This window comes from Cottoperca gobio, chromosome 2 (genome assembly GCF_900634415.1).
Source record: "Cottoperca gobio chromosome 2, fCotGob3.1, whole genome shotgun sequence".
Taxonomy (NCBI): domain Eukaryota; kingdom Metazoa; phylum Chordata; class Actinopteri; order Perciformes; family Bovichtidae; genus Cottoperca; species Cottoperca gobio.
This window is the reverse complement of record NC_041356.1, coordinates 5,929,548-5,944,910: the sequence shown is the minus strand read 5'-3', so window position 1 is coordinate 5,944,910 and position 15,363 is coordinate 5,929,548. Positions and strand designations below refer to the sequence as shown.

General features: G+C 44.6%; 1 protein-coding gene across 8 annotated transcripts in view; it reads right to left on the bottom strand.

Moving 5' to 3' along the window:
• LOC115017570 (histone deacetylase 4-like) overlaps window positions 1-15,363 on the bottom strand; it is a 57,019-nt gene that overhangs the window by 27,220 nt on the left and 14,436 nt on the right. For 7 of the 8 annotated variants that reach the window (XM_029446146.1, XM_029446163.1, XM_029446174.1 and 4 more), the window contains 3 exons: window positions 13,594-13,662; window positions 4,122-4,450; window positions 521-671 (listed from right to left, as the gene is read on the bottom strand). In XM_029446146.1, the coding sequence (XP_029302006.1) occupies window positions 521-671; window positions 4,122-4,450; window positions 13,594-13,662 (549 nt within the window). Of the gene's footprint in view, window positions 1-520; window positions 672-4,121; window positions 4,451-7,968; window positions 8,337-13,593; window positions 13,663-15,363 lie in introns of those variants that run through there. The other variant, XM_029446191.1, reaches the window with a different exon arrangement.

Sequence of the window (15,363 nt, the reverse complement as noted above, 5' to 3'; positions counted from 1 at the left end):
TTAATCTTTTTTTTTTTATAATTATCATTATTATTATTATTATTATAATTAAATGATTTCTGTTTTGGTTGGATGTGCTTGTTCTTTGTTTAAACTTAATAAAAAAAAAATGTTCACAGTCAAGTGAAATACTTTCTTATTCCCGATATCTTCAGTACAACTTCTCTGACAAGGTGTGAACCTTTTCTGTTACAGTAATTTCTCCCACCTTTTCTTGTTTTCTTTCCTCCGATCTTTGTTGCTGCTCTTAAAGTGGAAACGTGTGAATCCATGTAGCACGGGAGGTGAGAGAAAACAAGATTCACGATATCGTTCACAATTCTACCAGAAATGTGGTTTTGTGTGATTTTTGAACAGCGCTGTTCAAAGTCTGAGACTGTGGGCCTCCCCGCAGACGAAGACGCCTCTCACCCCCTCTCTTAGTTTACTTGCTTAACAGTAAAACTTTATATTGATCTCTTTAACCACATCACACACAATGAGGCTTTTCTACGCGTGTACTCCTGTATGTGCGACTCACTCTCTTGTCCCCTCTCCTTGTTCTTCAGCAGCAGCAGTTTCTGCTCCCGCTGCTGTTTCTCCAGCTCCTGCTCCAGACGGTGGTTCTCCATCTTCCTCTGGTGCTCCAGCAGCTCCTGCTGGTGCTTCAACGCCAGAAGCTCTTGCTGCTGCTGTACGAAGAAACAACAGAATCATGTCAGCAAAAAGACTTTATGCAGCAATGTGTTCAAATGTTTATGCAAAACCCTGTAGATCAGATCATAAAGAAAACTTTCTGATCTAAATGTAATTAAATAATCACTTTCTCTCATCTTTAAAACATCTATTTACATTCCACTCCTGGTAGGTTGCCATCTGAAATAATTAAGTTTAACAGCTGTTTGAGGCAATTAAATAAAACCTTTGCAATTCTATAAACCTCAGGCCACATGCTTAAGCCTTTAAATAAATATAAACAATTTAACTGGGGGATGAGGCTTTAGCAAGACACATAATCCAATCTGCTCACTTCCTCATCACTCCAGAAAAGAGAAAGAAGCATCTGTTAAATGCTTTAAATGTAAAAGATATGCCGAGCTCAGGCCTTTATACCGAAGGAGCAAAGCGACTGTGCCTTGAGGGTTTGTCCTCTTACCAAAAAGGTACCAAATAAATCAGCCTAAATGTGCAAACTCCTCTTCGTGAGGAGACCCAGAGCTCACAGCGACTCACTGTGGATGAGATCAGACGAATGCAGACGCTGATTTTACCTTTTGGGATCTAAAAGGCACCAAATCAAGAAGCCCAATTACTTTCGAATGTCTCTGTAATATTCAATAAATAGGCAAGCTGTCTCCATAATGACCTCATTCTGACGTGCAGAGGAGGCGACTGAGACTACACTCAAACTATGAAGAATAAAAATGACTTAAAACTAATAATAATATTTCTCCTATAAAAGTAAGACTAAGATCTAAATTAGCTGCCAGCACGAACACCGTCACACACCCAAAGGCAATATTTGATCAGTTTCCTTTAACTGCGTGTAATCAACTTGTGATGGTGTTTTTTAAACACAGTAAATAGACGCTCAGTAGCCGGGACCTGCTCTTCTGTTTACTGTGAGGGAAAATCAAATGTTTCACACAAGTCTGTGAATACATTAGTGGCTGAAGGTGAGGGGAAGGTGAGGCGGGGCTCGTGAGAAAAGCACATCGTCTCTCTCCGGCGCCTCCATCTTTTCTTTTTTTGCCTTTCAATCAAGGATAGGGGGATAAAGTGGGTGAGAAGTAACCTCCCCAACCACACACACACACACACACACACACACACAAGCACTGTGGCTCAATAGACCAGAGATGTACACACACATTTCCCTTTTGACTGTGAAGAGCTTCATGATCGCTCTCACTTTATGAGGAATCCCTGTGTGCATATATGATAGTGTGTGTGGCTGCCCCTCGTGGGGAAGCAAACTGGGCATGCGTGTGACTGTGTGTTTGCTGACATTTGAGAGGATGTGTATGTTTTAATGTCTGTGTGTGTGTGTGTGTGTGTCCACAGGGGCTGTGAATGGGGCTGATTGAGGCCGGGCCTCCCTGCTCCGGCTGTGCGTCACTGGCCTCCACCTGAGCGGTGCTGCGGCCCTACCACAGACTTTCAGACAGCAACCCTCATCCCTCAACATCACGAGACGACCCAACAGAGCGGACTCAGCGGTCGTCCCACAAGAGGAAATCACAGCAGATACTAAAGTCCATAATTACTAAAAAAAAAAAGGAAAAACTGCAGGAGTACAATGTGAAATGTGCCTGAAGTGTCTTCAAAAGGTTTTTTCATTACAGACGGTCTGTAGAAGAGATGAAGGGAAACGGGAGAGGAATAAAAAGAGATTAGAAGGAAAGCAGGAAGGACATTAAAACATTTGGGGAAAGGACAAAGAGACAGAAAGGAAGGGTGAGTAGAAGGAAGAAAGAAACGGGAAAGCAGGGGAGACACAATAGAGGGAAGGAAGAGAAGGAAGAAGGAAGAGGAGAAGGAAGATAAGACAGAGAGGAGACAGTAAGAAAACATCAGGTAACAAGAAAGACAGGAAGTGATGAATGAAACAAGAAAAAGAGAAGAAGAGGAAGGAAGGAAGATAAGAAATAAAAGAGACAGGAAGGGAGAAGAGAAGGAAGAAAGCAAAGGAAGCAGGAAGACAAGATGGTAGAAAGAAGACAGTTTGAAGTAAGAAAGGAATAAAAGACCTCCAGTATGAATCAAGTTGCACATGAGGAATTAAAATAATTACATTCAAACTAATGTAATCCTGCAGACTGAAATCTAATCTCCTGCCCCCACAATCCATTTTTAGACTTTTTATTATAAGTCCTGAAAAAATAAGTAGTTCATCTGTATCTGCGTGAATTACCATTCACATTACAGCAGTAATATTCTACAACAGAACAAACACTAGAATACTTTTATATGACACTTCCGCCCCACAGGAGCTGTGCGGTGCCCTCAGGGGCCCTGATGTACGAGCGCTTCAGAGTGAGGGCGTGCTGATCTAGATCCACTTTGTATTTCCAGGTCACTACAATATGGGCGTGTGATCACCAGCTCCGTCTGCCACATGTTTAGCAGACACCTTTTAGATCTTGACTGTATATTTAAACCGGATGAAGGATTTGAGTCATCGGACGTCTGGATGTTAAGTTATCAGAGAAACAAGCGGAGCAAACGTTAGTTATCCTATGCCACCAAACTGCGTTGGAGAAACACAGAGTTTTAACGTGAAACTGCTTAATTCAGTGTTTGTATCAGTATTAACCACCAGATCTGTTTGTTTCAGAGGAGGACACATCTGTGGATAATTCGGCTCCTGGTTAAAACCTCGTGAACGATGAACAATGAAGGAATCCTAACCGGCAATGGCAGTGATGCCGCCAAACTCCGTCTTTAGTTATTGTTTTGATTGACCCCTAGTGGAGCAAAATGACATAATGTGCCTTTAAAGTACGGCTACAGCAGGACGGGTGCATAATGTTTTAGTTATGTAACAATCAGTGTTACAAAAGTCCGCCTTTCACACATTTTCTGGATCTGAACACATCCTTACATTGCTGTTATCCATCGCTGAAGTTGAAGCAAATGAAGCCAAAGTGCCTCCTTGTTCTCTGCTCGCTCTTCACTCGGAGCAAAGTGATTCAAAGCTGACATAGCTGCTCTCTGTTGGTGAGTTTAGTCTGTTAATGAAGAACCCTGTAGCAGACTAAATGAAGAGCTGCCTTGTTATTCAAGTTTTAAATAGGTTTGGGCTGCAAGCCTGCTGCTGTGATTTTGGATTGTTGCCTCTTGGAGGAGTAGAATAGCATCTTACTCTTGTCTTATTGAGCAGCTATATTCGTATTTATTTATGTACATAGTTGGCTGATGATGTTCTACCGCTTTAATAATTGATGATGCTATTTTCCTTGAGAATAAAGGCTAAATCAACTCGATATACTCAACCTTTGAGGAGGCGGATGTGCTGCATGTACACAGGGTTAACTCGAGTCCAAAGCAAAATGAAGGACATATACGTGTTAAACAACTAAAATAAATGTACATGTATTCCAGTACAGTTCAGATGAACAAGCCCTTCAGAAGTGATCTACCTTAATGTGCTCCTGGAGCTGGGCCTCGTGCTGGCGCGACAGCTGCTCATGCTGCCGCTGGAACTCGGCGATGAGGATCTGCCGCTGGATCTGCTGCTTCTGCTTCAGGGTCAGCAGCTCCTGCTGCAGCTGCTGCTCGCGCACCGAGGACCCCACGCCGCCGGCCTGGCCCGTTCCTCCCAGCGACCCCGGGCCGGACGACTGCTGACCGGGCGGCGACAGCGACGACACCTGCTGCTGGTGCTGGTGGTGGTGGTGGTGGTCCACGCGCAGGTCCATGGGGATGGCGGCTGGAGGGAGACGCAGGGGAAGCGCCGAGTTGATGTCCACTGTAGGGACGAAGGGAGAAGTTGGAACAGAGTTGCAATCACACAGAGCACCTGGATGTTCTTAGATAATGGATCAACTCTCTGACTGCCTGCATAGAGAATTACGAGGCGGCTCTGTTCAATTTGGCCGTCCCTTTTCTAACAAGCGTTGCGCCAAAACGGCAAAAGAATAAGAAAAGAGTCTGTTTTTGGCTAAAAGTCTGTAACTAACTGACGTGTTTCCACTGGTAACGTCTTTGCCACCAAAAAAAAAGAAACACACAAAAAAAAAAGCACATATATTTCTGCGATGAATCATATGAAGTCATTATCTCCTACTCCCGACCGCTCGCAGATTTAATAAAGTTTTATATCGCCTCCACATGTGTCTGACGTCTTGTACTGCACCAGCAGTAATAAACTAAACTTGAGAACAGCTGCCACAAAAAGGCTACTGATAAAAGCAAATTATTTAATATTATAAAAAAAAAGAGGATAGGAGGATATAAAAGTGTCCATTTAATATCCAAGGATTCACATTACAGACACCGCTGACTATCCAAGTGGCCACATCTTAGCACATTTACCACGCGGGATCCAGGACGATACACATCAACCAGAACGGCCCTGAAAGCTTAAAACCACTGTACCATGTTTCTGTGCGTCACATGAATTCCACAAGGCACCTCGGCGTGTACGTAATTAGTTGGTACAACGGCAAGGAGAGACATTGTTCAGCTGAGTGGGATCAAGCCAAACCTCTTGAAAATGTTATTAAATGACTGCTCAGGGATGCAGAATTGAGCGGTATAAAAAGATACCTGTTGGCACCGAGCTATCTGGCATCAGCATCCCTTCTGAAGCATCAAAGGGTTTCTCAAGTTAAATCAAAGCTTTGTGCTTTTAATTAGGCTTATAAGTTCTCTAATTTCAGCCAGCTTTTTATGCAACTTTAGTGAAGGAAATACACATACGTAGAAACACCACGGTGGAAACATTTCTTTAGAAATATGCTTTGAATTGAAAAAAGGCTAAAGGATTAACACTGCTATAAAAATGTGGACGTCTACTCCAACAGTGATATCAGAGTGATGAATGTAATTAGCGGAGTTCCTCCCGGTGATAAAACACCTTTATGTGCAACATGATAGATGCCTGTAAGTGAGAAGTATTGATTGCTATCCGACCTGCCGTCCCAAACAAAAAGGTCTTTCGTATCTGCCAAAAGTAATCAATCTGTACTTCAAGTCCCCACGGTGGTGAGCATCTTCCATTCTTAAAATCAGTGTTTTCCAAAAGCCAACCCTGACCTCTGACCTCTTCGTGAAAGACGTGATGACACTTCTTTTGAGAATCACTAAAGCCTCACATGTGTAGCAAAAGAGTTTTCTGTACACACACAACCTGTGACTGATGCCGCAGTTACACTCGAAGCCCGGCGACATCTGACAAAGATTGCATTGACCCGGCGAGGTGCAGACTTTGAGCCGGGCCAGCCACCCACAAATCACTGCACAGGAAGCCTTCCAATCACGCGGCTTCCTCCCCATTAAATCTGAATAAATAGGAGTCGATTGGCTGATTATTTACCTACATGTTTACAGAGCGCGCGGCGAGAGCCAGAGATACTTGCCTGGAACTTTGTGCTAATAAAGAGGCAAACACGCCATCACGGGCACACTTAATGGCAGGGTTATGGAGCCACACTTTCACAGCCAATTACATGAGAAAATACACATTTTCAAGCATGTGTGCCTCAAACCTGGAGAGATTTCTCACGATTATATTTTAGGGATGTCGCTTGCACTCAATCTTTGGACAAAATCACACAAATTGAAGTGAGAAAGTGCAGTTCAGGGGGCTTCAATGATCATGAATACACTTTACTTGTCAAATAGCCACTCAGGCCCATGACCACTAACTCGTTTGCGGGATGACTGACAACAAACAGACACATTTCTCTCTTACTAGAAGCAATTTTATCGGGAAATTGCTGACACCTTTTCATTTCGGGAAGTATCCTGCATCTGTAAAGCGTTCAAAGAAGATTCTTTAAATGGATTACAGACGAAGGCCTTTTACACAGTGTTTATCAAACTGTCTGCCAGCCTAGTAGAAAGTAGCATAGAAGTTGTTTTCCATATTGAATCAACAAATTGTATACATGCATGTCACTCTCTGAAAATATGGACACTCAGACAGCTCTGAAGTTTAAAACTATTGGATAGGCTGCAGCCGCATATGTAAAACATTTAATTGGGCTGTATTTTGAAGTAGGAGGCTTATCGTTTTGGGGTTAGGGTTAGGGTTAGGGTAAGTGGTCCATTGCCTAAAAACGTTTGAGAAACACTACCTTAAAGCTATACGGCACCTTTAAAAACTCCACTTCCTCTTTTGTGTTTTCGAGCAGCAGGTGAAACGCACCCCCGCGGCTATTGTCATCCCCGCCATAGGAGAACTGAGCAACAACATGCAGCGGGTCCTTAAGGGCTGCCGTCAAGCGGGGAAGACAACAACATGCGAGTCAGTAGTGTTGCAGCGTCCAAAGTGAATAATGACTGGATCTGTTTCAAGCCTCAGGACATGAGGTTTGACATTTCCCCGTCATAAGATGCCTTCTTTCATTTCCTTTTTCACCTCCGTCTCCTTCTTTCTTCCAATATGAATTCCGTTCCGCAAGAAGGAGCTTCAAGCTTTTTGCCATTTGTGAATCTGACTAACAAGGTGCCCGATATTTAATTAAATGCAGCGACGCCCTCAGTTTTGGCTGTTCTCTGGCCCCTGCTCATTTTAAGAGGCGACGACGGTTACAGTTTGGCAGTTGATGAGGGAAGGAAAGAGGGGGCTTGTTGGTAAAGACTCGTGAATCATACTGCAGAGAAAGTTTACATCAAAACATAAAGTTTTGACAGCAGATCTGAAAATAATTTTAAAGGAATTATAGAAAACTTCTTAGTTATAGAGAAACTTGGGTGGCTTTTCTCCTGGATATGTATGAGTCACTTTGCAGTTTGACATCCTGATCTGTTCTGAATCTTGAAGTAGCAAAGACTCCATATTAAGTGTTCGGGTCAGCTTCTCATGCACCGTGTCCGCTGACGTCCAGGTGGGAAAAAGCTACATTTTCATATTTGTTTGTTTCATTTTTCATGTTTCAGCATAAGAGCAACTCCACATCCGAAGTATTAGAAAAAGGAAAGAAAGACATGACAGTAGAGATGTGACTGACAGAAAACTGCACTTGTCAAAGCGCTGCGGCTCCAATCTCTGCTAATGCAAATCCATAACTCATACACACGAACGCGTGCGCACACACTCAACTCCGTACAAAATGTTCCACGGATATTGAGTCCCTGACACAACACAAACAGCCTCGCGCACTTATCGATGCTGGCGCACAAACACACCTCGTATGGCATCTCTGTCACATCGGCGGCGCTAATTGCTCGCCGCACAAAAGAGGGAGATACAGAAAGAGAGACGGAGAGGGAGAGCGGGGGGGGGGGGGGGGGGGGGATCGGTGGTGTCGTTAAACGTACCCATCAGTGCTCTCCTCCTCCTCTTCCTCTTTTCAGCAGCCTCCTCTCCTCCTTATCACTGCACCTCCTACTTCCTTCCTCCTTCAGCAGTCTTTGAAAGGGGATGACAGCACGCTCCCTTCCCTGCTCATCTGACTTCTCTTGCTCTTCACCTCCGCCACTTTTGGCTCTTTATTCATCCTCTCTCTCTGTTTAACCCGATGGGCGTCTCTCTCCTCTCCCTCTCCTCCCCTCGTCCCTCATTTGCCCAGTGGTGACATCACAGGGCAGTCTCAGGCATGCAGCCTGTTTATTCTGCAGCCCTCTGCTTTTCCAGGAACCAACGTCACACACACACACACACACACACACACACACAGCACTCTCTCACTCACCCTCTCTCCCCGACTCGACCTGCTTTCCTTGCCTCTAAAACCCTCCTTGCCTCTCTCTCTCTCTCTCTCTCTCTCTCTCTCTCTCTCTCTCTCTCTCTCTCTCTCTCTCTCTCTCTCTCTCTCTCTCTCTCTCTCTCTCTCTCTCTCTCTTCTCTCTCTCTCTCTCTCTCTCTCTCTCTCTCTCTCTCTCTCTCTCTCAACATGTGCTCAAATTACAGGCCTGAAATTTGCCTGCATTTCCCAAACAAATAAAACCACGAGTTGGTTTCATGTGAAGCCGAGTGAGGACTTTGCCCACAGGGAGGCTCGTAATAAAATTAGGGATTAGCATTAGGGCTGCAACTAACGATTCATCTGCCGATATCTTTCTTGAATAATCGTTTCGTCTATAAAAAAATGTCAGAAAATAGTGAAAAATGTCCTCAAATGTCTTCAAAGGTTTATTGTAATATGATTAATATTAGATAATTGTTTATTATGGTTTCTTTTTTGACACAATTATGTCTTGATTCATCGTCGTCTCAGACTTTGCTACTGAAGTCTTGGATCCCACTATTGTACAGGTTGCTTGTAATTCACAAAAGTTCAGTTTGATTGAATGTGTGTGTGTGTGTGTGTGTGTGTGTGTGTGTGTGTGTGTGTGTGTGTGTGTGTGTGTGTGTGTGCATGTTATTTCTACATGATTGTTCTTATTATCATTTCTTTGCATTTTGCAACAACAGAAAAATGTTTTTAATTAGTTTAGCTTTTTTTCCTTGTCTTCTTAATTAACTTCCTAATTATTCTTCATTAGCTGAATGTCTGTTGACTGAACATATTTGTGCAATTTAAAAATGCATTTTTCACAATTTTGGGACCAAGAATGTATCCAGTAATCGCAAAAAATAATTAGTAGATTAATCAATAGTGAAACGCAGACTCAACACAAACTTAACCACCCAGAAACATGCATGGCATTTCATGGCCAATGAGAAACCATCACGCTAACTTGGCTGCCACTTGGAATAGATAAACTCTGATATCGGCACATCTTTGTGTACGAGCAGTGACGTCAAACACGTACCTCAGTTTACTGATGCGTGTCAGAAGACAATATGGGGGCACTCAGAGGAAACCAAAACAAAAGACAAACGTGTCGTCTCGAGGGAGCCGGAGGAGCTTCCAGGAGTCTTACACAACTGACAAGCTCACCTGGATCAACACGAGTTTGACAAGAGCAGTGACTTCAGTTCAATTCCAGTTTGTCAAACTGAAGGTATTTTCTCTAAAGTTTCCTTTAGAATCTGAGGCAGGAATAGAGTCGAGACCTCACACGTCTGTTCCCATTCTCTTTCCTTTGAACGTTTCCTTCAGTTTGATATGGAACATTTTTTAAGCGTGAGAGGGAATCTCCACAACAGCTTCATATAAAGTCGTTTTCTCATATGAAGCCTTCGTCCGGGGTTTCCCTTTCACACGTGTAGCACACAACAGGAGACTGTTCCGAGTCAGATGGGTTCTAACTTATTGGAAATACTTTGTTTGGTTTAGGCGAGGGGGAGCGCCTGGGGAGAATGTGCAGGAGGCACGAAATGATCTCGATTACACCGTGGTCACGTAGCCGGTCTCAAGCCGTTCCTTGAATTTGTCGGTCAATATTCAGCGGGTTGAAACGTCATGAACTCGCTCGCCGTGAATCCTCCGGCTCTACTCACACATGGGCTCAAACCAGACGTGATGTTCAGATCATTTAAGGGTTGCAGTCCATGTGAGAAAAGGGGCTTGAGTCATGATTTTAACATCTCCAAAGTGTCCCTCTACTCTTTGGAAGCTTTTTCTTCCTCCAACTGAAACCTTTACTCCTTCACCACCTTCCTTCTCAGCAGATTCCTCTCCTCACTCCCCTCCATCCACCTCCCTCTTACCCTATCCTCCGGCCCTGCTGCATCCTTCCCCTGTTCAGTGGCTCCCTCCCACCGTTCTTCTCTCCATCTCCCCGCAACAAATCACAATCTGTTTACAACCCCTCGGGCGCACTCCACAACTCTTCTGGCTCCAATTGCAGATCTATTTATACTAGACAATGCACAGGGCTGGCGTCTCTGATTTGAGACCCGGTTCGACGAGTGTATCTCCCACAGTCCAACTGCTTGAGCTCCACACTCGTTAGGCTTAATAGATGTCATACTGAGCCGAGCAGAGCTGGTTTAGAATGGCCTCGGTAAAATGTGGCAGAGATCCCCCTTTTTTTTTTTTTACCATGCAAAGAGATGACAAAGAAGACGAGATATTCTGCACAGGGTTTCACGGTGAATTTAGCAGCAGGGCGAGATGAGAGGCAACAAGTAGCACATCTGTTGATGCTGGAAAATAGCTGCGGTCGGCTTACTGATTGGTCTCTGAGGGTGGGTTGCGTGAACAGCCGCCTACGTTACTTTCTCCCGCTGACTCTCTCAGCTGCTGTGAGTTATAGTTTTGCCTCCATGCAAAACTACTGGAGATGATAATCCTGGTTATAAAAGCTTGCAGCAAAGTCTGATTGTGATCACTGTGACGTCTTAGAAAACGAGTCTGGGTGGGGAAAGGAGCGGAGAGGGCGTGACGGCGGGACGCGTAGGTGGTGCAGCGAGTCTCGTTCTGCCAGAAGCGAGCTCCGACTTGTCGCGGCCTCAACGACATCATACAACGGTCTGCAGCTTAAGAGGAAGGAGACGGGTGAATATGAGGCGGAGACACAACACGTGAGACGTCGCAGGGGACGACGTACGTAGGTTAAGGTGCAGGACGTGCAGGAACGTGTTTAGGTCTACGAGTATATACTATATTTTAAGCATGCTTAGCTAGTCAGAGGTGAGCCTCGTAGTCTAGCACTGGTTGCACCGGTTCCCATCTTGATAATAGGCTAATAGGCAAGACGACTATATACTAGGGCTGTACATTCATAACGTTGACATTCAAATTCTAAATCAGCTGCGCAGCTTCTATTTTTTTGTATTTCTGCACAGTTGCAGATAAAGATCAGACTACACTAATAATATTAATATTATATTGTTTGTAGAATTAGATTCTAGTGGAGGCCTCGTAGGATTGTTTTGTGTGATCCAAACATTTCCCATACTAAAAGAAGGATGTAATCATTTCCAAAATGCACATGTTTTCATCCTCTGTAGATTTTGGAGTTAATGAAATGTCAGAAAGATCTCAAAAGTGACACCTTAAATTTGGTTGTTTTGTCCGACCAACAGCCCAAAACTCAAAAATATCACATTTACAAGAGATAAATCTGAGAAGCGAGAACCAATGTTTTGTATTTTTCCTTGTTTCTTTTCTGTTGATTGATCGACTAACAGGCTCCTCCTTCCTCGTCATGAAGTCAAGTTGATGGTTATATCAATCATCAAACTCAGGTGTTTGAGTCATGACGCTCCTGCAGCGGCAGCAACCACTGCTTTGCATGCCAAAAGAAAGCACTGCAGGTTCTGTGCTTAAAGTCCGCCGCCCAAAGGCACCTTTTAAAGTATGTTAAAAAAAACTCTGCTATAGTTAATATTTTGTTTAATATGGGTTTTCCCAAATTAGAGGTAGAAAAAAAACAATGAAAAAGGGACTGGAAGCACATCTACTTTTTCTCTTAAATTGAGAAATTCTGGATCTGGCCTCGCCCCGCCCACTGCTGCTAGCACTGGGTTAGCTCGTAGCTGGCAATGCAATAACATCTAGTGGGATTTTTTGGTCGATAGTGGAAGACCAGCTCACATCCAAAAACTGCATGCTCCATGTTTGCTGTCAAATCTTTCACTATGTTAATGCCAACTCTTGCTCTCTGTACTGGAGTCCTGAAACAGGCATTTGTCGGCGTTTTGAATTTGTGATGTACCTAATCCAGCTTGACAGGGGTACGTTCTAAATCTCAGATTTTTAGAGGAAGTGTAAAGACATATTCCCCGTTCGGGAGAGGAATGTGAACACTAGTGACAAACTTAGCACAGATACAAGTCAGCAATAGCAGTTTCTAAGCGGGAGCTGCTCCAGGCTGCAGTGGAGGGATGCTACTGTGCAGTGCAAATGCTGTTAGACAGGTGCACTCTCCTGTGAGGAGACCAAACATCCAAACAGTCCGGGTCACACACGCTACCAACGTGGAGGCCCCGGCAGCTCTGTATCCAAGACAACAGATTTCGAGAATATTTGATGAAGTCACTGAAGTGAATTTCAATATTTTATCAGCCTATGCCGGAGGCGCGCCGAACATAACCCCAACAACAACATGAGCGAACGTGTGAGGCTTGAGTGAGGTTTGGGACAAGAGACAGATACTTTGGGTCAAAGCATGGAGGAAGTTGTTCTTGTAAAGCAACAGGCTGGCTGAGCTCACCGCTGCTCTGTGGCCTCATAGAGAAGCTAAAGAGCAGCGTGGGGAGTAAATTATGAATCGTACTTTTACTATTTCCATTATAAAAAAAGAAGGGAAAATCCCAATTGTTCTCTGTGTTGAAAAATGTAATACCCAGAACAATTTAAGCTTTTTCAATATGGAATTAGATAATGCATTATGCATATATTACCTCAGACTCTCCTTCAGATTACCTCATCTCCATCTGTGCCCCTTTCATTCTGTACTCTCCCCTCCCTCTATATCTCTGCTCCCCCACTCCTATGATTTGTATGGACTGGAGGTAGAGGAAGCTTTTGTGAATAAAGTGCAACACACACGACTGTGTCCTAGCAAAAGGAGACAGCTTGCAGCAGATGGGGATTTTTTTCAATATTTTGGGTCCACAAGAGCTCCTAAAAAAGGTAGCTCTGACTTGTTTTGGGACTATCTCAGTTACTGCCTCAGGAACTTGCAGCAAACACATCACCAATATATGCACAACTGCTTGTTTTGCTTTATATTTTTGGCAGCCATTCCTCTTGAGACATCAGACAACAATTTCACATTCGCCTACATTTGGGCGGCTTGTGTTTCCATTCAACAAAATGGCACTGCATAAATCAAACGTGCAGGAGTAAGCATGGATTCTTCCTCAGACTTACAAAAACCCTATTAAATAAACCCTGTTTGCGATTGTCACAGTGCTGCTGCATAAGATGACTATCTTTAAAGTGAGGACACTTCAATAATCGGACACATCCTGGGGAAAACTATGCATGCAAAGTGGCACAGGATGTGGTTAATAGTGAAATCACATAGGTGCACACACACACACAGGCTTTGCTTCACATGCACACACACACACACACACACAAACACACACACACAGTGTCCAACCTGTTGGGATGTGGTTGAGCGCGGATGTCTTCAGAACCTCCAGCGGCTGCTCCTTTCCCAGGATCCCCTCTGTGGGAGAGAGAGCACACTCCGCTTCAAATATGGTCCGCAACATTGAGACAAGCTTCCAGCAACCGAATCCTGCTAATCAGGCAGTTAAGACCACAGTCCAAAGCCAGCGGGCTTCAGGTCATCTGCAAAGCTGCGAGCGCATGCCACGGCGCGGCTGCTGCCACTTGAGCTACTGCCCGATCCATGACCGGCGAAAGAGCGAGCTGTGAATTTGCAAGGAGATGCCGGCTGCAGAGGTGCTCTGAAATGAGCTTGAAATGTGAGGGACGCAGAGGGAGCAGCCTTCATCAGCTCCTGTGCGCTGGTGTGTTAGTTCGATGTGCGAGAGCAGGGATGTTGGGGCTCGACTGATACCGCCTGTGCTCAGCATAGCAAATGTGGCTGGCAGCAGCAGCAGAGAGGGATGGGGGGGGGGGGGGGGGGTGTAGAGAGGAGGAGAGGGAGGGAGAGGGAGGGAGAGAGGTAAAAATAGCTCACCCTTTTGTGTATAGCAGCACATGCGGAGAGCGCACACACAGCACACAGCGCACACACATGCAGACACAAAGACACAGCGCTGTTGCCGCGCTCCCCTCCCATGTTTGTGTGTGTATGCATGCGTGTCCGTGGGTGTGTGTGTGTGTGCAAGTGTGTAGGCTGTAATTATAGTGGCAACATGAAAAGGCTTTTGTAGCTGCCGAGCCCTGGGAAGACATGGCTATAAAAAGCAGAGCGACGGAGAGGGGGGTGGTGGAGGAGGAGGCATTGGGGGAGAGGGGGAAGACAGAGGTAAGGAGGATGAGGCGATGGAGAAAAAAACAACGAAAAAGGAGCAAAAAAAGGGAGGAGAGGATGGAATTGACATGCATTGCGACTGCACACAAGTCACTACTGACATTCTCTATATACAGTATGTAAGTATTTTTAGTTATCACAAGCACCTGATTCATATATATTCTGAGCACAAAGCTTAAAGACATCTGAGGCACACAAACATGCAATTATTCCTTTGGATGGGAGATGAAAACGCATGTAAAATCCCTTTGGAGGAATAAAAAAAAAAGAGGAAAACAGGCGAGTGTTTCACTGTGCGTGATCTATTTCTGGAATTCTCTCTGGACCAGACTGGCACACACACTTAATTAGCCATAAAGCTGGAGGATGCAACGTTCGCTGATTATGTGTGTGTACTCGTCTCGCACCACCTTGCATGAATGGCTGCACCCATGATGCACCAATCCCTGAGAGGACTTGGGTGTGGACTCATCACGTTTGGTCCTGTTCAAATGAATCTTGACGCACGCGTTTATTTACCTGAATCCTCTCACTAGTTGCCGCATGATATTTAAAAAATAGCCTTAAAAACAGGTTCTATTCAAATTCAGACTTTTAGACAGGTCAAATCTGCGGCCTCGTATACACCTGCAGTGTCAGACTTTATGTAAAGAGGTGAGGAAATATCGCAAAGGGCAGCCTCTCCAATACACACACATGTTGATATGTCTTGACGAGCCCATTCAAAAGACACAAGCGCTGCCCGGATTTTGCAATGTAAATGAGGTGTGTGATGACACCTGTGGCTCGGGGAGTAATTCTACGCCGTCTTTTACGCAAATTTTCTGATTGCTGCTTTACATCTCCGACTTTAAGTGTGGGGGAAATCGAGGGGACGGACGACTTTGTCTGCGGTGAGTTGGAAAAGGCGTATCAGCTTTCAGT